This window comes from Gambusia affinis, linkage group LG01 (genome assembly GCF_019740435.1).
Source record: "Gambusia affinis linkage group LG01, SWU_Gaff_1.0, whole genome shotgun sequence".
NCBI classification, from domain to species: domain Eukaryota; kingdom Metazoa; phylum Chordata; class Actinopteri; order Cyprinodontiformes; family Poeciliidae; genus Gambusia; species Gambusia affinis.
In genome coordinates this window covers 42598926-42617202 of record NC_057868.1, presented here as the reverse complement: position 1 = coordinate 42617202, position 18277 = coordinate 42598926, and the positions used below count along the sequence as shown (strand labels likewise).

The following is an 18277-nucleotide window of genomic DNA, read 5'->3' as shown; positions in this document are numbered from 1 at the left end:
ATATATATATATGATTTACTGTGACATAACCCTAAAATCCTAAAAATGGTTTCACCTTTCAACTGTACTGTTACACTTTGTTTAAACCAAACCCACCTGGAATGTGTGTTGCCAGAAAGCTCCACCTTATTCTTGTATTAGTAAAGTACACAATTCCACTTAGAGTCCCCAGAGAAAAAGCTTTTCTGGCACAAAAAAACACCCAAACAACCGCTTGGCTAGATAGATAGCATCTAATGGTTGTTATGGAGACTTGGTGATGACCTTAAGATGCCTCTGTTTTCTGCGGTCCACCAACAGTAAACTCTGGATTTTATTTTTTTTTCTTCCTTATCATTCTGCTGATTGTGGTAAAAAAGGTTAATATGGACTTCAGTCAGTCTTTTTGCGATATTTATTAGAAGATGCTACGAAATACATACAAGGTTTGAGGGAAAAATGTTACACAAAAACATATAATGTCCTATTAAATCAAAAGAGTCTTACTAACCTAGAACTCACTGATTAGGATAGACAAATATATATAAACAGATAAAACTATCACATTAGCTAAGGTTATGTTATACATTTTGCTTTCTCAACAGTAGCATTCCCGAAATGCAGTCAGTTTTATGAACCTTAAAGCTGCTGACTTAGATTTTCTTTGTCTGGTCATTCTTTCTTACGCAGGTGGATATACATAATCCCACTACACAACAACAAAGGGACACACACCCACGCCAAGATAAAGCAGTAGCCAAAGTTCCCTGAAGTCAGATTTTGTGAGCCCAGGAGGATTTCCTTATTGTGAAGAGTGTAGATTAGTGCAGCAGACAACACTGTCAGACCTTATGACAGACAAACAGACAAAACAATTGTTAGGAACAAAAGCTTATACAGGAGGTTCCTTAAAACACAAAAAACAGGAGAGGCGCATAAATTAACTTATAGCATAAGTCCACAAATTCTGTGCCGGTCTGCTGTACCATTATGAAACTCATGTCTTCAGTAGTAGTTGTTCAAAATTTCATATTTATAATGTTTCACAAATGGGCAGAAAAAAAATCACAAGTCTTAATTGGATTGTTAAGATGTATCTGGAATAAGATGCAATTTCACATGTGTCCCAGATCATCTAGGGTTTACCTGCAAAGACTTGACACAGTCCTGTGAAGTAGAAGAGTCCGCCCTTCGACAGAGTGAATAGCTGGCCTAAGAAGACCAAGAAGGAGACCGAGGAAAAGACGACTGAGATGACCATGAGGACCTGTACAGCCTGAAGCCATTCTAAAGAGGAAGAAATAATTTTTTTAAATGCTAATGATTCCCTGGTTTTTACCTCTTAAATGTTACGAATCAGGTAAAATCCTTTTTTTAAAGGCCTACCTGTTTCTTTGATGGTTGCACACAGCTGAGTTCCTGTGGAGTTGTCCAACCTACAGTTGTACCAAAGGTCCGATGTTTCTGTGGAATCCCACACCCACCAGGACTTTTAAAGAAAATAAAACACAATGCATAAGGTTAGATAAGTCCTTAAAAAATAATGTTTTCATAAATATGAGTTTTACCTTTTCCATGGTTGCAATGAATAGCATTGCTAGTGTGATGAGATGCAGCGTGGTGACAAAAATGAGCAAGTAGGCCATCTTCAAAACCCTGTCTGAAAGAGAAGGAAACCATATTTTTATTATTTTGGATAAGGAACCCCAGCCAAACTCACAATAAGACTGTAAAAAGTTGTAAATATATATATATATGATCTTAATGATCTTAATGATCTTAATCCAGGCACAGGTCATTCATGCACTTTAAACAGGGGTTTAAGGTCATACAACAGAATCTCATTCAGATTTAAGTCCAGACTTTGACTATTTTGCAAAAACCAAAGGCATTTGAAAACTGCCTTTTCTTTTTATTCTGGTTATCTTTGTCTGCTGTTCAAATGTTTTTATATTCTACGTGTGACAAAAGAGCAAAGACAGATCTAATGTTTGACTGGGCAATCTCATTTTCACAGCACTGTATACAGTAGGAATTAAAACAGAAGAAAAACCACATGTTTTCCCTAACAAATGTAACTCTGAAATTTTATACTTGCTATCACAGCCAATATTTAGTCTGTAATAGCTGTAGTGGTGGTTGTTTTAACTTCTGATAGAACAAAGAGACATACAGTCAGACAAAAGGAAACAGAACAGAACACAAAGTAAAATAAGAACCTGATGAAATTGTCTGTGAAGATCTATATCTGTAGGAGCGGCCTGTTTGTTTGGGCGGTGGAGGCAAAATTACTGTAAAATTATGTTATTATGTCAGATCTCATCAGTCATATGAAAATGACAGTTGAGACTGTTATCTTTTGGTTAGAAATTGGTTATGGATTTAGTTGTGGAATTAAAAAAATCAATAAGAAGGACAGTACATAAAACGCTTGAGTAGGTTGCTAATAGAAGGAGCAAAAAATATATATGATTTTTAAATAAAAAAAGAGTCAATAATGCTTCAGTTTTGTATTCAAGCTTAGTCATGTTAGAAAGCAGCACTTGCATATATTAAGTGACAATATTTGAAAAGTTAGGAAACTATCTTCCTACCCTGGATATTGCTCGTTCTCCTCAATCAGATCTCAACAACTCGGGAGCAGCTCCTGTACTTAGCGACCTTGTGCCCGCTTTGGTGGTCAACACTCTTTTCCAGCTCTGCCACACCCCCTTTATTTATTTACTTTTTGCAGGCTCTCCACTCCAAAGTTTCCAAGGAGAACGCCCATTTCCTCTGTGGAGAACAGAGCTCCCTTCTGCTCTGCCCCGGCATCGGTCAGTGCATCATCATCCAAAAAGGTCTCAAATGAGACCCACCCATCAGCAGCGGAGGCATGTGAAACCACATGAAACTATCGTCTCTCTGTAAACAGTCTACTAGAAGTGCACTCCTACATAGTGAGTGTTTCACATTTCTTTTTTCATTCATCACATGCAACATATAGCTGTGACATGGTTCACATTTTTGGTTTCTCAGAGTATTTAAGTCTCCCAAATGACTGGTAATTCATGGAACAGTATGAAGAAGCTAAAAACTATATAAATGTGTTTAGAAGTTCCTTGTTGTGGTTTGTTAAATATTTCAGCTTATTCTGGGAGAAGATCTTTTTGGGGATTTATACATTTCTTGTCCTGTAATGTCTTGTACCTTCAGCGTAAACATTTAAACTATCACTTCTAAAATGGAGGTCAAAGATGTAGTTGATATTTGGTGCTTTAGGTTCAGAACTTGTACCTAGCACAATGAAGTCAGGTTAGTCATGTTAAGACCAAAACATTGAAAAGAATACATAAAAAAAAATCTATTTACACATCCTTATGAACAGAGATATTTACATTCACTGTATGAAAGACAAAAATATTTTTTACCTTACTATTTGACAATGCATAGGACCAGACTTTGCCTTATTTGGGCAAGTTAAGAAAACTATTTCTATTTTTCAGAATAACGAGAGACATACTATTTCAGATAATTGCTTAAACTTTCATTCAGTTAAGAAGTTTACATAGATTTTAAACCTTGGTCAGCAATTAAGTTTAAGTAGCTTGGTGTCACTGTACATTAAAAAAACAATTTATTTCCAAACTGTGATGTTTGAGATGCAGGTTCAATGGTTCCAAATAACGTTCTTTAGTTTAGTTTAGTTCTTTAGTCTTTAAAACACCAGAATTTGTACAATTTTATCTTTGTCTATCTGATAACGTCATTTTGAAATATTGAATCAGATACTTTGATTCTCACCAAAATGCTTTTTTACTGTTATTTGAAAAAATTTCTTGAATGGCTACTATCTACTTTTACTTGAGTAGAAATATAAAAATATTTTTAAAAGTTGTATCTGGGTGTCGCTGCAGTTTATTTATTTATTTTTTATTTATTTATTTTCCCGGCTGTAGTGGCCTTTATTTGACAATGATCAGACACAAAGCGGTTCGTGAGAGAAAGAGAGAAAGACATGGGACAAATGTCTACAGGCCGGGGAATCGACTTGTGACAGCCGCGTCGACGACTCCATATATGGGTCGCGCGATTTACCCTTCCGCCATCGCCGCGCCCTTCAGAACTGTTTTGTCGCCATCTAGTGTTTACATTCATGAACTACGGAGACAGCAAGGTAAATTATTACTAAAAACATTAAATAAAATCTGAATTTGAAGGCGCTCATGTCAAGACACAATTTAGGTTGAATAGCTTTGTCAAAGTGTGTCTGATTTTAGCGTATTACCTATGTCTAGTGGTTGGTGAACTCTCCCCTCCATCTTGGTACGGTCCGTTGCCTAGGTGTTAGTAGAAGCTAGTGTACTCCGCCATGCCTGTCCAAGGCGCTGGGTTTTCTCATCACTGCTACCCCGAGGTGAGTAAAACATAAACTATGGTCTGCTGTATGGCTTCCTGAAGCACAGAACCAGTCAGTTTCGTGGATAAAATTCCCAGTAATAACATTTAAACTTGAATCAGTAGCCAACAACCAGCCTCTGGAATTTGCTGCGGGACCGTTAGCGCCAGCGCTATCTTTGTATGCAGCCTAATAACTTTGGTAACTTTACTACCACGGCGTTCTAGTGTGAAAACCCGCTCAATCGTGCAATGTCACATGAACCGATTCTTGGTTATGCTTCAATAGGCAGTGAGTCTTTCTAAAAAGCTCAGAAGACGCTGTGCTTCTACTGAAAACACAGTTTGCTCCTCCTTCGGTGTCAGACATTTTGAGAAGAAAGCCATAACAAACGAAGAACCTTTCAGAACTGAGGAAATTCAGCTTTCTCTTACAAACTATTAATCACTTTCCAAAAAAAGATACACAATATTTTCCTGCTTGGATTTCCTTTTAAACTTGGACTTGCAAGCTGCTTGAGCTGTAATCGTTGCTATTTATATCAAAAGCTTAATGATAAGAGAAGCAGATCATACATAGATGATCAGGCTGAAGTTTTGCATAGCTTCAGGTGATACAGTGTATGTAGTCAGCTGTCAAACTGCAGCCGAAGTAGGCAGTGCCTGAGGTTGTTACTACAGGTTTTGTCACGACTTAGCCAAATTGTTCTGAGAAATGTTATCTTTTACAGAGCTGCTAGTACGCATGGATTACAGCAACAATGGGACTGATGGAGCTTGAGGTTCTGCTCTTCATTGCCACAAAATGGGACACCATGTAGGAACAGCTGCAGCTTAAAATAAGTATTTTCTCAGCTGAGGAAATGGCTTCACCAAAGTCAATGTTGATGGATCATGGAGAGGTAACTTTACTTCTGACGGATAAACGTTACATTCTCTATAAAGTGCTGCTCTTCTGTGGAAACCCTTTCTCTCTACAGAGTGAGGTCACATTAAAAGCTTTTCTAATCTACATTTTCTTCCCCATTGGCTAGTGTATTTGCTGGCAGTTTATCTTCAGTATAATTTGAACGCATTGCACATAGGAGAAAGAAAAATCGAAATTTTAGTCATACAATCTCGATGGAAGGAACGCAACTTGCATCAGCACCTAACATTTGTCAGCATCAGAGGGGCGTTCTCAGTTTGCAGTCTTTCAGCCATTTGTTCCAGATGAACATAGACCAGCTGGTGGCATGTGAGACTCGATACTTTGCCTGTGACAATGTGGTGCATGTTGTTGGAGCTGTAATAACTCCTTTAGCATTCCAAATACTGCACGGCTTCCGCTCAAGTTACCAAATTCTGGAACAGGTGTTTGGCGCCGAGTAGTCTGAGCATGCAAAAAGATTGGCTTTTCAGCGCAAGTTTCTTCATGCAAATTGGGGTTTAGCAAGTCATAATACATGATTTTGATCTCTTTTGTGTTGATAAATCATTTATTTTCCTCCTCTTTCTCTTTAGTTCTTGACGGAGCTGGACCAGATTACCAAGAGGCTTCAGGACGATGGCTTGCCTCCAGAGGCCGGAGCGGAGGAGCGGCAGGAGCATCTATGGCGGCAGCTGCTCAACGCCGAGGCAAAGCTGCAGTCAGTCTCAAAGGAGCTGCAGGCCTTACGTACGCAGCAGGCCAATGAAATGAAGGAGGTGAAGTAGTGCAGTGTTGCCTTTGTTTACCAGCTGTAGAAAACTTCATATTAGGTTTAGTGGATTGCTGGTTTTGCTTGAGTTAGTTTAAGAATGGTATTTTGCTTGACTCTCAGGTGGAGAGCTACGTAGCTCACATTCGAGCGCTGCTGGAAGAGCGCGAGTGTCTGACTGCAGAGTACGAGAGAGACAATGAAGACTTGCGACATGAACTTCACCAAATCAAACATCAACAAGGTGGTCTCAATAAAGCTGTTACTAGCTATAGTTTTTACATTCATACAGCATCCTTATTATTTATAAATAATAAGGATGCTGGTAAAGATGTGTAGAAACTTTAGAGCATTTTAATTATTCACTTTGATCCTTACACTGAAAAATTCAATATTTCCAGAAAAAAAAAGATGTTTCTGTCCTGCCAGGATAAACATAAATGTGCGGATTTGCTAAACTTTAACTAAAATTGGGTACTTTAGTTGGATGACTAACACTCCAGGTCAACAAAATGATTATGTGGATAAAAATTTCATGCTCACTGTTAAGCACAGTGCAGGAACTGTGATGCTATCCTGCAAATAAGGAAAGATTATTTATTAGTTCTTTGAAATACTTGGACATTTTAAACAATCATCTGGCGACCACATCTTAGTTCCCCTAAGCAACTTCAAAGAGCATCTATAACTCTTTTCTCCCTCAGTGGGACATTTTCTCGTGTTTATGCTAATTGTAGTGTGTTATTTCGGTGAAGTGCCGTTTTTCAGTATGACGCGAAGGAGTCATTGTTTCCTTTTAGAGATCCAGAGCAAGGAGATGGCGGAGATGTTGTCACAGGAAGACCTGGGGGAGATCGGCTTGAGTAGCCCCAGTGAGCAGGTGGCTTATCTACTGGTGGAGAGGGCCACTCTGCTGGAAAGGCTGGAGGCTGCCGAGGGGAAGCTGGAAAGTCAAACCCTCGCCGTTACCAACAGCGACCATCGGGTGAGAGTTTTAACAGAGGAGTTATATTTGAAGTGGTACCACTAACATTGATAATTACTACAGAGTGTCAAGGACTAGATTGGAAAGCTGATCCAGGGAGTTTTGTCTGTTGCAACAAACATAATCTCAATTCTAAAACATAAATATCTATCAATGTAACATGTAGCTGCCTCATTCACATGCAGTTTCCATCTGTGCGCATCATTTCAACAGGAGCACATCCAAATAAAGGGAGAGAGTCTCAGGCAGCAGAGGGAGGACATGAGCAAGACCATAGATCACATGACGAAGGTGAGGTCATCTTAAGTTCTTTCTTAAAGTCTGGAGGAAAGATTAGTCCATTTATTTCTTTTTTTTTTTCAGCGAATGCACAGAACAGTTCGATCACCATGTGGACATTGGCTTTTTGTTTTGTCAGCAGTGTTCATCCCAGAGTCCGTGGAAGAAGCTGTTTGGCCTGCGCAGGTCTGCTCAGAGCAAACACAATATGAGCCCTGTAGGTTTCTACTTCACAGCTCATACTAATCCTTCTAACTAACGCTGGTGTTGTGACCAGGGCCGGCACTGGGGGGTTTAACAGAGATTTGTTTTTACAATATTTCGCACAAGCGTTTGGGACGTGTTTTGATATTATCCGCATGGACGCTGCGAAGCATACCACCTGATGCTGTTTGGTTGTCCAAAGATTAGGAACTAACTTGCCCGTCCACATGACACCCGACTCCTTGCGCGACGGCTCTACGCTGCATGTTACAGCGCTTTGCAAAGTATTCATGAATTATCCACATTGTTGTTCGTTACAACTATGGCTCCGTAATTTTTGGAAGCCAATGTTTTGATATTATTTTTATGTTTGCTATGACTGAGCCACATTTCCCTTACTAGTGTCTGTCTTTTCCATCATCATCGTGTCCCCGCCCTTTTTCTGAGCTTCAGGTTCTCCATCACTCAATAGCTAAGGACAGTGAAAGACGAAAGCAAAATTTTACTTCATTGCAGTTACATTAGAATAGCCTAACAAATATTGCAACCAATTACTAATTTCTAATTGCAACTTTGCACATATTGATTTTACAGCGATTCTTACTATTTGATATATTGTGCAACTCTAATTGCAAACACAAAATTCGGATAGATTTATGCAACAAATTGACATAAAATAGCACTTACGATATAAATAAAGCCTCATATTCCTTCCGCTTCACAATTATGTTTTGCTTTGTTTTCATCTGTCACATAATATCCAAATAAACATGTAGTAGTTTGTGGTTGTTATGTGACAAAACATGTAAAGGTTTAACAGCATGAATGCTTTTGGATGTCCCTGCGCCAGCTTTGCATTTTGCCTTTCTTTCTAATATGGTTCTCAAATGAAAAAAAAACCCAAAACATTAACAGTATTTTAATTTGATCACAAACCCACTGATAGCAAGGGAGCCTTTTTGGTCCTCTGAGCAGGAGAATGCTGAATCGACTACCTCCCCTTGCTCTCTACAGGTCTGCAGTGATGACGGATCTCAGCCTGAAAGTGCATGATTCTCACGGCTGCATGCTACTGTCTCCGGTCTAACTACCAGTCCACTTTCTTGCTGTCCTCCTTCCACACTGACCGTCCTAAACTTGATCATTTTTGCGACAGGCCCAGAGCGAGGAGATCTCCAGGGAGCGAACGGAGCGGCAGCAGCTGGAGCGGGACCTGGAGGAGGCGTCCAGGAGGCTGGCCATGGCTCACCAAGACATTCGCAGACTCAGCAATGAGCTTGATGCGGCTAAGAACAACAACCAAGACCCGTGTGGTATGTCGAAGACACGTTCCCTCAGTAATCACGAATGTATTTTTAGTATTCAGAATTATTATCACACTGAACCAGAAGCTGCACAACTTTCTGCTTCCCACATTTTAAGGTGCATGCATTTGTGTGTATTTTTTTAGATTTAAATGTATATTTCTTATATGTATTTTTGGCAGCATGCGAAGATAATGTCGGAAAAGCATTCTTAGTAAGCTTCTAAGTAATGTAGGTGTTCTTCAAATTGTAGGAACTGAGCTTGAGGGGACAGTCCAGGAAGTTGAGTACCTGAGGAAGGAAGTGGACAAAATGAAACACAATGGTGAGACTGCATGGCGTGAATGAACTTTATTTGACCGTTTGGAAAATTCAGCACACAGAAGTGGTGAAATTTTTATCCACAACAAAAAAAAAAAATATTCTACTCCAAAAATGATGGGTGTTCACTGTTTGCAGATTACTGTAATATAAAACAGTATTAAAGCTCTTTTAATCTGTGCTGCACTGAGACTATGTTTTTATGTTATTTTGTTGTACAGTGGAAGTTGTGATGGGTTTCACAGTAGCACAGCCTGGCACTGTTGCCTTGCAAGAAGGACCAGGGTTTGAATCCTGGCCTCAACTCTTCTTTAAGATGATCACGGACAGAAAATTGGCTGGGTTTTGAGCTCACCCCCTAGTGGCCTTTTAAAGAACCGCAGCTTGGCTTTTAGAACGGGAACGCAAAACCTCCACAGTAAAAGAGGTCAAAAATCTTTTTGCAGATATGATGGAGCTGCAGCGAGCCGAAGAGCAAAATGACAGACTGGATGCAGAGAACAGAGCTCTCAGGGAAAGAGTACATGTCATAGAGTCTGAGAAGAAAGATCTTATGGATCAGGTAAATATGTAGAGTGTTTTTCCCTTTTCTATAAATGAAAATGCGAAGAGTCTTCCTGTAGTTATGTTTTTTTTGTTTTTGTTTTTGTCCAGATGACAAAATCCAATGCAGAAAAAGACTTGAAGAACAAAAGTACTGAATCTGAAAACTCTCTCTCTGCTGTGTCAGCCCAAGAGAAGGATCAGATTCATAAACGGTATCGATACAAACTCATGGAAAACGACACTTTGCGAAGCTGCAACATTTCCTTCTTCGAGGCTCAAATAGACCCTTGTCACCGTTATTCCCCGTTAGGTGTCAGGAAGCGGTGGAAGACGGGCTTATGCAGGCGAGAGAGCTGCAGCGGCAACTCCAGAGGCTACGCAAGGAGCAGGAAGAGCTGGAGGAGAGGAATGAGGAGCTGGAGGCCCTGCTGGGGGAGGCCCAGAACGCCAGCAAGGCGGAGAGGCATCTCCATGAGGGAGAGGTGGAGGGGCTGCACAGAAGAGTACGGGGAAAGAGCTGGATTCGTCTGTAACAGCATTTAATATTTAACAGAAAGAAATAAACGATTAATTAGATTAATTGAGAAGGACCGATTATCGAAGTAGTCATCAGCTAATTTAGTACTCGATTAATTGCCAACTGACGTGTACAAGCTAAAAAAAAACAAAAAAAAACCGGCCATTTGCTGAAAAAGCTACATATTCAGAGCAGTATTTTAGCCAAAACTGTACAAAAAAGGAAATATATATATATATATATATATATATATAGATATATATATATATATATATATATATATATATATATATATATATATATATATATATATATATATATATATATACATATATATATATATATATATATATGTATATATATATATATATAGCAATAACATGCTCATTTACTTATTTAAAAACGAACTGAATTATTTGTTGATTTTCATCTTTTAGCGTATTTCTAATATTGCATAAACCAGGCTCGAGGGGTTAAATGAAAAAGCTGCACATATTTTTTTTTTTTATTCGACTGATTAATAAGTAAGATCATTAGTTGGAGCCCTAGAAAGAAATGATGCATTTAGTTACTTTACTATATCAGATTTATATGTGATATATTTTCGGAAAAGCAGCTGGCGACGATAAAATAAATGAAAGCTTGAAGGGGAAATAAATGTGTCCACTAAAACGCTCTAATCTCTGAATTGAACCATGTAGGTTAGAAACCTGGAGGCGGAGCTGAGAAAGCACGACGCTCAGGAAAAAGCTCCAAAAAATGGCGACGAGGCGAAGGCCACCGAGTCCTACCTGCACGTCGTAAGAATTTGCTTTTGTTATTATGCGGTGACGCAGCAGACTACCTCGAAGGTGGTGACAAACTGTGGTTGTGATATTTATGGAAATTTAAACATCGACCAATCAGACATGCACATCGATCTCCCCTGTGTATAAAAGCACCTGAGGGACAGCTCCCAGGAGAGAATGTCCCTGCTGGAGGCCCGACTGACTGAGGAGAAGGAGTGGAGGAAACAGCTGGAGTTGGATCTTACTGCTGCTCAGGCTGCCCTCAAGAAAGACAAAGAGGTAAAGATCTCACACATGCCTTCTGCGAGACCAAACAGTCACTCAACAGCTGCCTAACTTTCTGAAAATCAGATCATAAGTGAAAAAAAAAATGCATATTGCATTTGATTTTAGGTGTACTAGGCTGTTTAAGGTTACTAATGGGAACTTCTGCTTTACCTACAGATGTGAACAAATTTTTTTCCAGCTGTGTTTTTGCAAACCAGCTCGGCTTTTATTTCTCTGTTCCCCCCCTCCCCCCCCCCACTCCCCCACAATACAGGCTCTGCAGATAGGCGAGCGAGAGCTGAAGAAACTGAGACTTGAGGTCAGCGGTCTTCAGACCGAATGCCAGCAGGGGAAAACGCTCATCAAAAGTCTGACCCAGGTCAAGGGAGAGAAGGCCGTTCTAGAAGAAAAGGTTCGCTCGCTGCATGGGTTTGAAATGGAAATAAAAAGGACTCCGGTTTTGCATAAATGCCTTAATATATTCCTTTGACTTTTCCAAGTTCTGTTAACTTACTCTTTTATTTAATAGACCAACATAAAGTCGCACATCATCGTGAAGTAGAGAAAAAATATTAGAAATTGCTAGGATTGTTTTTTTTTACCATTAAGATCTGTGTAAAATTGTAATGTTAATTTCTGTTAATTAACCCCTGAGTCACTATTTTGCAAGTCTTGCATTTGGAGCTTTCCACATCAGGAAACTAAAACCTTTGGCCCGTTCTTTTGTTGCGTTTAAGTTCAAGTGCATAAAGTATGTGGCGTGATTATTTTACGTGGTCGTTTACGTGAGTGAGAGTTCACGGCACGTCTCATCTCGGTATTCCTGGCCCTTTCAGGTGGCCCAGATGGAGCGCGCCCACAGCAGACTCCAGAGTCAGCTGGAGCGCTACAAGGACAGTGACCAGACGCAGGGAAAAATGATGGAAAACAGACTCCAGGCTGATCAGACGCAGAAGCAGGTCGACAGCCTTAACGTGGAGCTCAGCAGCCTGCAGTCTTCACATGACAGTCTGAGGTAGAAAGCTCAAGAGTACATACGTCATCAGCTCGTAACTGTATGGTACAACTGAAACATTTGAATTGAAAATAGCTGTGTCTGGGCAGGAGCTGTAGCCCTGCTGCAAATAGTACCTTAATCTATTTTTTTTCATAGCCAGCGGAGAGATAAGAGGCGACACTGGGCGCTTACTTGGTTTGCATACATATCCATATTTTTCAGGGAGGAGATGACCTCTGAACGCCAGAAGACGGCTGAGCTCCAGGCGGAGCTGAGCGGCGCGGTTCATCTGAAGCTCGAGGCTGAAGGGAAGAGAGAGAGAGTGGAGCTGGAGGTCCAACGGCTCAATAAGCAGCTTCAGTGGCATCAAGAGCAGCTGACCTCTGCAAAGGAGGCACTTCGTCGCAGCCAGAAGGCTGAAATGGACACAGCTAGCGCGGGATCTGGGTCTGATTCGGTAGAGAAAGTAAAGGTCGGAGGTTTGGATCAGGTGATTCAGTTAGCAGCTGTAAATCTTCTTACATCGTCTAAATGTAGAGAAGCACATTTCCTCTTCAGGTTTTTCATTGAAATCAAATATTTCCATACACCCTTTACGCCTTTAAACATTTTAGAAAAGCCCAGATTACGAATGAACTTCTACGCTTAGGACCATATAAGTTAATTTACAACATTTGAGGCAAATTATACACCTATTTGTGCATTTTTAAGCCAGTCTCAGATAAACTGCTTCATTTGGGGTACAAATGGGTTTTCCAAATTTGTTACTAAGTGCTTTAAGGTCAGCAAACCTGACTCGGTTACACCAGCTCTGTCAGGAGGAATGGGCCAATATTCTAGCAAGCTACAGTGAGAAGCTTGTAGAGGGATACCTCAAATGTCTTGACTCAAATCAAACAGTTCTACCAAATACTTCGGATATGTTTGCACACTTCTTATTTTGAAGAACGTCATTATTCTTTCATTTAGAAAATGTAAATAGTTTAGGTAATCTCCACTGACCTTAAACAGGTCATGTTTAGTCTGATTTATTGTGAGAAAATCATTTGTGTTTTGTCTTTGTATGAAGGGTGTGCAAGTATCTTGTTTCAGCTGCTCCTATGTCTCTCCGTTTTATGTTGGTAGCTTTCATCTTTGAAGAAGGAAATAAACGTTCTGGAGGATAAGCTGGAGGAGGAGCGGCAGCTGGCCTCTCAGCACCAAATGGCTCTTCAGGCTCAGATTAGTGAAGCCCAGGCACATATTAAGGTACACATGCTCACAAAATGTGTACCTTCATATTATATTCTATACAATCTATATATATATATGTAGGATATATATATATATATAAATATATATATATATATCCTACATATTATACCATATACCATTTTGTATTTCTGTAGTTGGAGCTTGACAAAAATAAATAAATAAATAAATAAATGTTCGGGAAGATCGGCACAAAGCAGCTGACACCCTTTTTTTCCCCAGGCATTTACTGACTTAAGGAGATCAGCACTCAAACATCTTACTTGGATGAAAAGTGGCTTAGAGAAAACCAGTAGCATCTAACAAAAAGTCCCTCAGCACTGATCAATTTAAAAAAAAAATGTTAATGATTCCAGAAAAATTAAAGAGACAGCAAATTCTTGATGTAACACTGATTCTAAAAATTGCTTATAATTATTATTATTATTTTTTCCCCCCACTGAATTAATGTCATCAAACTAAAGGTAGGATTCTTCAAATCCCTGTAGAGTACATTTGTGTTACTAGATTTAAAGATAAATGTATGTTCAGGCTTTTTACTCGTCTTTACATCTCTTTTTATGTTCATATTTTTAGGCATTTTAAGACTCATGCAATTTTCGCCTTTGAGGTTGCAGGAGCTGCACACATTTTTGCTCTTTAACCAGTTGACAGTCACATAAAAGTTTTTATTTAGATAACAAGTTAACACTGAAAAGTGGACTTTTTTCAAAGGTCAGATCTTTTGTTAAAATTATTCTTATGGCACAGCTGCAAAGCGTGTGACCCATATACGCAGCCGTCGCAGGTTCAAGGTCATGACCTCTGCCTCATGTCTCCCGCCTCTCTCTTAGCCCACTTTCCCGTCTGACAAGTATCAGATAAAGGCCACTATAACCGACAAAACCTTTTATAAAAAACACTGACTGGTTGAATTATTCATAAGTTTATTTTAGTTTACGGCCTCTGCATTTGTTTAACTTTTCGGATCTTTCTAACTCAAAATGTTTTTTTTTGTTTTTTTTGGGGGGTTTTTCCCCATCTTAAGTTGCAAGACTCGGTGCTGAGCCAGAAGGCGGAGGAGGCGAAACAGATGAAGCAAGACGTGCAGAGGGCCCAGAGCCTGTTCACCTCGGCCGAGAAGGAGCTGCGCTACGAGAAGGAGAAAGGCCTGGATCTGAAGAGACACAACACTCTGCTGGAGCAGGAAAAACTCAAGGTTGGCGTTCAGTTTCTTCACATTTGGAATTTCCTCACCGGCAAATCGTCATTTTAGTCACTCTCTCTGGCCTCTTTTACTTTCTGTGAATGCTAATCACAGTAAGTGAGCAAAACGGAAACTGTTCCAAGAAGCAGGTTGTATACTGTGTGCATCAAGAAGCACGAAAAATATAAAAGAAATTCTTCTCATTGTTCTGAAATAGAAACATTTTGACTACTGTAATTTGATTTCGTTGGATATTAACTTCTTGTTTTTACTCATTCTTGTCCATTCTTTTGTCATGTTAAACTACGCCACAGTGGAAAAGGAAAGTTCCTGCTCTCCTCTGAAGGCATCTGTTCTCTCGTGTGTTTCTTCAGCTCGGCGCTGAACTGAAGCAGACCCAGTCCAAGCTGGCACAGGCGGAGCAGAAACTCCAAGCTCGAGACGCCGAGTGCGAACGCCTGCAGCAAAAAGTCCGAGAATTAGAGCTGCAGCTGATACGCAGCAGCACCAACGGCAGCGCCACCGCCAGCCTGCAGGAGGAGTTGACGGCCGAGAGGGCGCGGCTCATCGCTGCCGACAAGAAGGTCGGTGTTGCCGGCTCATGAACCTGCAGGATGACGGTTCCTTCTTCAGACCAGCGCTGCTCCTTCTGATGGGATTTGAGCTTTTCAACATTTTGTTTGTGCGTTTAAGCGAACACCCCAGAATGCATTTGGAAATGGGTCATTTCTCTTTTTTTCTGCAGGTGTTGGAGCTCCAGCAGCAGCTAAAGAACGCCCAGCACCAGCTACGTGTCGAGGAAGCGCGAGCCGGCGAGAGCAGCCGCCTGGAGAGGGACAGCAGGGATCTGTTTGACTCTTTGTCGGCCCTCAGGGCCCAGCAGCAGGAGGGCCACATCACCAGGTGACACAGAGTGGACCACAGCGTTACTTTCACCCGGCTCATCGTTTCAAGTCGCTCTAACTTGTTTGTTTTTTTTGTTCCAGGAAGCTTTTAGAGCAGCGGGAGGAGGAGCTGCAGCAGCAGGTACGCTCGCTTAGGCTGAAGGAAGCTTCCCTCAACAGGACAAACACGGAGCTCAGCCACCGCGTCCAGCGGCTGGACACTCAGCTGTCCATCCTGGACGCTGAGCTCAAGAAGACAAGAGAGGAGGTGAGAAATACTCCAACGTTACTTTGCTTCAATAAGTGTTAAACCTCTTATTTCAATGTAAAAAAAACAAATGTTTTTTTTGTTAGGTAAAAACAAGCTATAAGTCAAACCACAAACTGCAGGAAGAGCTGATTACCAGTCAGCAGGAGTGTGAGAGGCTACAAGAGGAGCTGCAGCAGGTCCTCCTCCAACTAGATGCACAGATCAGGTCATTATCAATATTAGTATGTTGACGAGGATTATGAAATCCAAGGCCTGAATATGCTGAGCTTTACGTGAGGTGGCAAGAATAAAGTCTGTTGTCCAGGACATTTTGTTCATTCGTGAGAAACTGAAGCGCATAACTCCTGGGACGTCCTCATTAGCTGGAAAAGCAGCAAAGCTTTTCTGCCTTAACAAAACCCACTTTCCCAATTTCAGACCAAATAATGGTCAACAACCAACAAAAACGTCAGTAGTGAAAATGGTGTCGTCTCAGGAGAGGGAACACATGTCATATTTGTGCGCCGTGTTTGATGCTCTCGTGTTTCTTCTGCACTTCTACAACGACCAGGAAGTACAACGAAAAGCAAAGCCAACACAAGACCAAACTGTGTCAGGCCAAGCAGATTTTCCTGAAGGCAACGGCACAGAGAGACTCTAACATCCAGAAACTGGAGAACGATCTGGCGCTGGCCTCCAGTCTCTCCTATAAGGTTTTCATTCCCGCTCAGTGTCTGCTTCTAAAAGGTTTGATATTTTCCAACATGTCTTTGTCTTGATACGCTTTTTTTGTCTTGTTCCCTCTGCCCCGCGCTGCTTCTAGGAGAAGGAGCGGATCAACGTAGTGATGCTAGAAAACGAGAAGCTGCTGGAGGAGAAGCGGGAGCTGCTGCGGAGGATAAGTGAGGCAGAGGACATGGGCAGCAAAGGCATGAGGACGGCTTCCACAGTCCAACACAGGTGGCTCAATCAGTTACCACTCCTGAACAGCAGGGGTCACCACAGCGCGACTAACTTCTCTCCATGAAAGCTATTTTTGTTTCAGTTATTATCCCGTTGGCTCTCTGTGTCATAGATCCTATCAGAGTTACTTTTGACAAAAACATTTGCAGAAGAAGTTTTTTTTTGTTTTGTTTTTTTAAAGTTGAATGTAAGACTCAAAACTGACCAGTCACTTTTGTGCACTTGTGAAAGCTTTAAATGATATTTAATAAAAGTCTTATTTGTCCAGTCAGTTTTGCAAAAGTTTGGGGTCACAAGGCCACAGGATTTAAAGTTTCATCAGGTGTTCTTGGACAGAGAAGGTCTTTTATTTTATTTTATTTATCATTTCTCTTATCTCCAAGTTTGTTTTATGCCATTTGTGTTGAATTTTTAATCCTTTTTTTTTTTTTTTTTACAGAAAAATACTTTCACATACTTTGATGAAATAATGTATCCAGATGTATGATGACCATTTATTAATCAGAAATCTGTTTGTAATGTCCTCGTTACTCAAAATCTCAGCGTGTCGAATGTCAGCTGTTAATTAATAATCAAACAACATCCCTCTTAGATTTTACCAGGAACAAATAATATTTTTAATCAGTGCCATTAAAAAAAATATCAGTGCCATTGTCTTGTTATTTCCTAATTTGTTTTTGAGTGTGGGGGATTTATCTGTTAAAGGGCCAATGTCTTAGAGGTGGAAAACAAACAGCTGCAGGACAGAACCATGAAGCTCTCCAATCAAGTCAGGTCCCTGGAGCGTGCCCTGAGGAACGTTGAGTCATTCTACAGTATGGAGGTAGAAACATGGACAACTTTTTTTTATTATTATTTCGAGTGGACCGTGTTATTATTTTGTCATGCTCTGAAATTGTGGAGAATTTCAAACACCATTTACCGTCGGGTCCACAGTGGCTGTCCTTAACTGTGAAACAGTTATAAGGAAAAAAAAATTATTTTAGTTTTGTTGAAAACGTTTAAATTTGTGTTTTGTTTACGTTAACAGACGCGTTCACATATCTAACTTGCGAATTGGTCCAATTTTCTAACAGAATCTCAAGAGATCGCTCCCCGCTGATGGTTTCACAGGCAGCGTCCTGCATTCGTCAGCTCTGAGGTAACCCTGAGAAAACGTGAACCGCACATTGACACAAGGACGGAAAAAATATGTTATGTTATGACAATGTAAAGTATGCTGCTCTCCGTTTTCTTAAAAGTGTTCATTTTATACGTTTCCAGTCAGAAATACAACAAAGTGTCATTTGGAAATTCACGGCGTCAGTTTTTGTTACAGACAAAAAGATGGAACATAAAATTAAGTGAAGTTTATTTACAACGTCCTATATGTTGTGAAATTTTTTCTCATTAACGGATCTTCTAACCAAAACTCTTCGTGTTGCACAGCCAAGCACGAAGTAGTCCTGTGAAACATTTAAGTTGTGAATGGAAGCAACTGAAAAACCCTTTTGTCTTCTT

At 40.3% G+C, this 18277-nt stretch overlaps 2 protein-coding genes across 5 annotated transcripts in view; one reads left to right on the top strand and one right to left on the bottom strand.

The window, feature by feature from the left end:
* Positions 1–376: 376 nt before the first annotated feature.
* Positions 377–4335, bottom strand: emp3b (epithelial membrane protein 3b). 3 transcript variants are annotated; one of them, XM_044126148.1, is made up of 5 exons: positions 4247–4335; positions 1548–1639; positions 1366–1468; positions 1126–1266; positions 377–827 (listed from the first exon to the last, which is right to left on the bottom strand). In XM_044126148.1, the coding sequence occupies exons 1-5, from the start codon at positions 4278–4280 to the stop codon at positions 652–654; spliced, it is 546 nt and encodes a 181-aa protein (XP_043982083.1). In that variant the 5' UTR covers positions 4281–4335; the 3' UTR covers positions 377–651. The 3 variants fall into 3 exon arrangements, with proteins under 3 accessions (XP_043982083.1, XP_043982102.1, XP_043982093.1); XM_044126167.1 differs by lacking the exon at positions 4247–4335 and adding an exon at positions 2574–2816 and having other exon boundaries at positions 1548–1635; XM_044126158.1 differs by lacking the exon at positions 4247–4335 and adding an exon at positions 2574–2815.
* Positions 4287–18277, top strand: part of ccdc30 (coiled-coil domain containing 30) — an 18841-nt gene continuing 4850 nt past the window's right edge. The window contains exons 1-27 of one of the 2 annotated variants that reach the window (XM_044125604.1): positions 4287–4375; positions 5088–5258; positions 5860–6042; positions 6159–6279; positions 6836–7020; positions 7234–7311; positions 7442–7516; positions 8660–8816; positions 9061–9132; positions 9575–9690; positions 9783–9886; positions 9985–10177; positions 10893–10991; positions 11130–11258; positions 11521–11658; positions 12083–12261; positions 12466–12733; positions 13369–13491; positions 14522–14692; positions 15055–15264; positions 15426–15583; positions 15667–15832; positions 15919–16040; positions 16386–16527; positions 16638–16774; positions 17483–17600; positions 17854–17918. In XM_044125604.1, coding sequence (XP_043981539.1) covers positions 5220–5258; positions 5860–6042; positions 6159–6279; positions 6836–7020; positions 7234–7311; positions 7442–7516; positions 8660–8816; positions 9061–9132; positions 9575–9690; positions 9783–9886; positions 9985–10177; positions 10893–10991; positions 11130–11258; positions 11521–11658; positions 12083–12261; positions 12466–12733; positions 13369–13491; positions 14522–14692; positions 15055–15264; positions 15426–15583; positions 15667–15832; positions 15919–16040; positions 16386–16527; positions 16638–16774; positions 17483–17600; positions 17854–17918 — 3548 coding nt within the window. In that variant the 5' untranslated portion in view covers positions 4287–4375; positions 5088–5219. The remainder of the gene's footprint in view (positions 4376–5087; positions 5259–5859; positions 6043–6158; positions 6280–6835; positions 7021–7233; positions 7312–7441; positions 7517–8659; positions 8817–9060; positions 9133–9574; positions 9691–9782; positions 9887–9984; positions 10178–10892; positions 10992–11129; positions 11259–11520; positions 11659–12082; positions 12262–12465; positions 12734–13368; positions 13492–14521; positions 14693–15054; positions 15265–15425; positions 15584–15666; positions 15833–15918; positions 16041–16385; positions 16528–16637; positions 16775–17482; positions 17601–17853; positions 17919–18277) is intronic. The other variant, XM_044125612.1, reaches the window with a different exon arrangement.

Excerpts from the sequence above, each read along its gene's own strand:
- emp3b (XM_044126148.1), bottom strand. The coding sequence starts at position 4,280 with ATGGAGGGGAGAGTTCACCAACCACTAGACATAG. Across the intron at positions 1,640-4,246 it reads TCACCAACCACTAGACATAG|ACAGGGTTTTGAAGATGGCC; the intron begins GTAATACGCTAA and ends CTTCTCTTTCAG. Across the intron at positions 828-1,125 it reads ACTGTGTCAAGTCTTTGCAG|GTCTGACAGTGTTGTCTGCT; the intron begins GTAAACCCTAGA and ends GTCTGTCATAAG.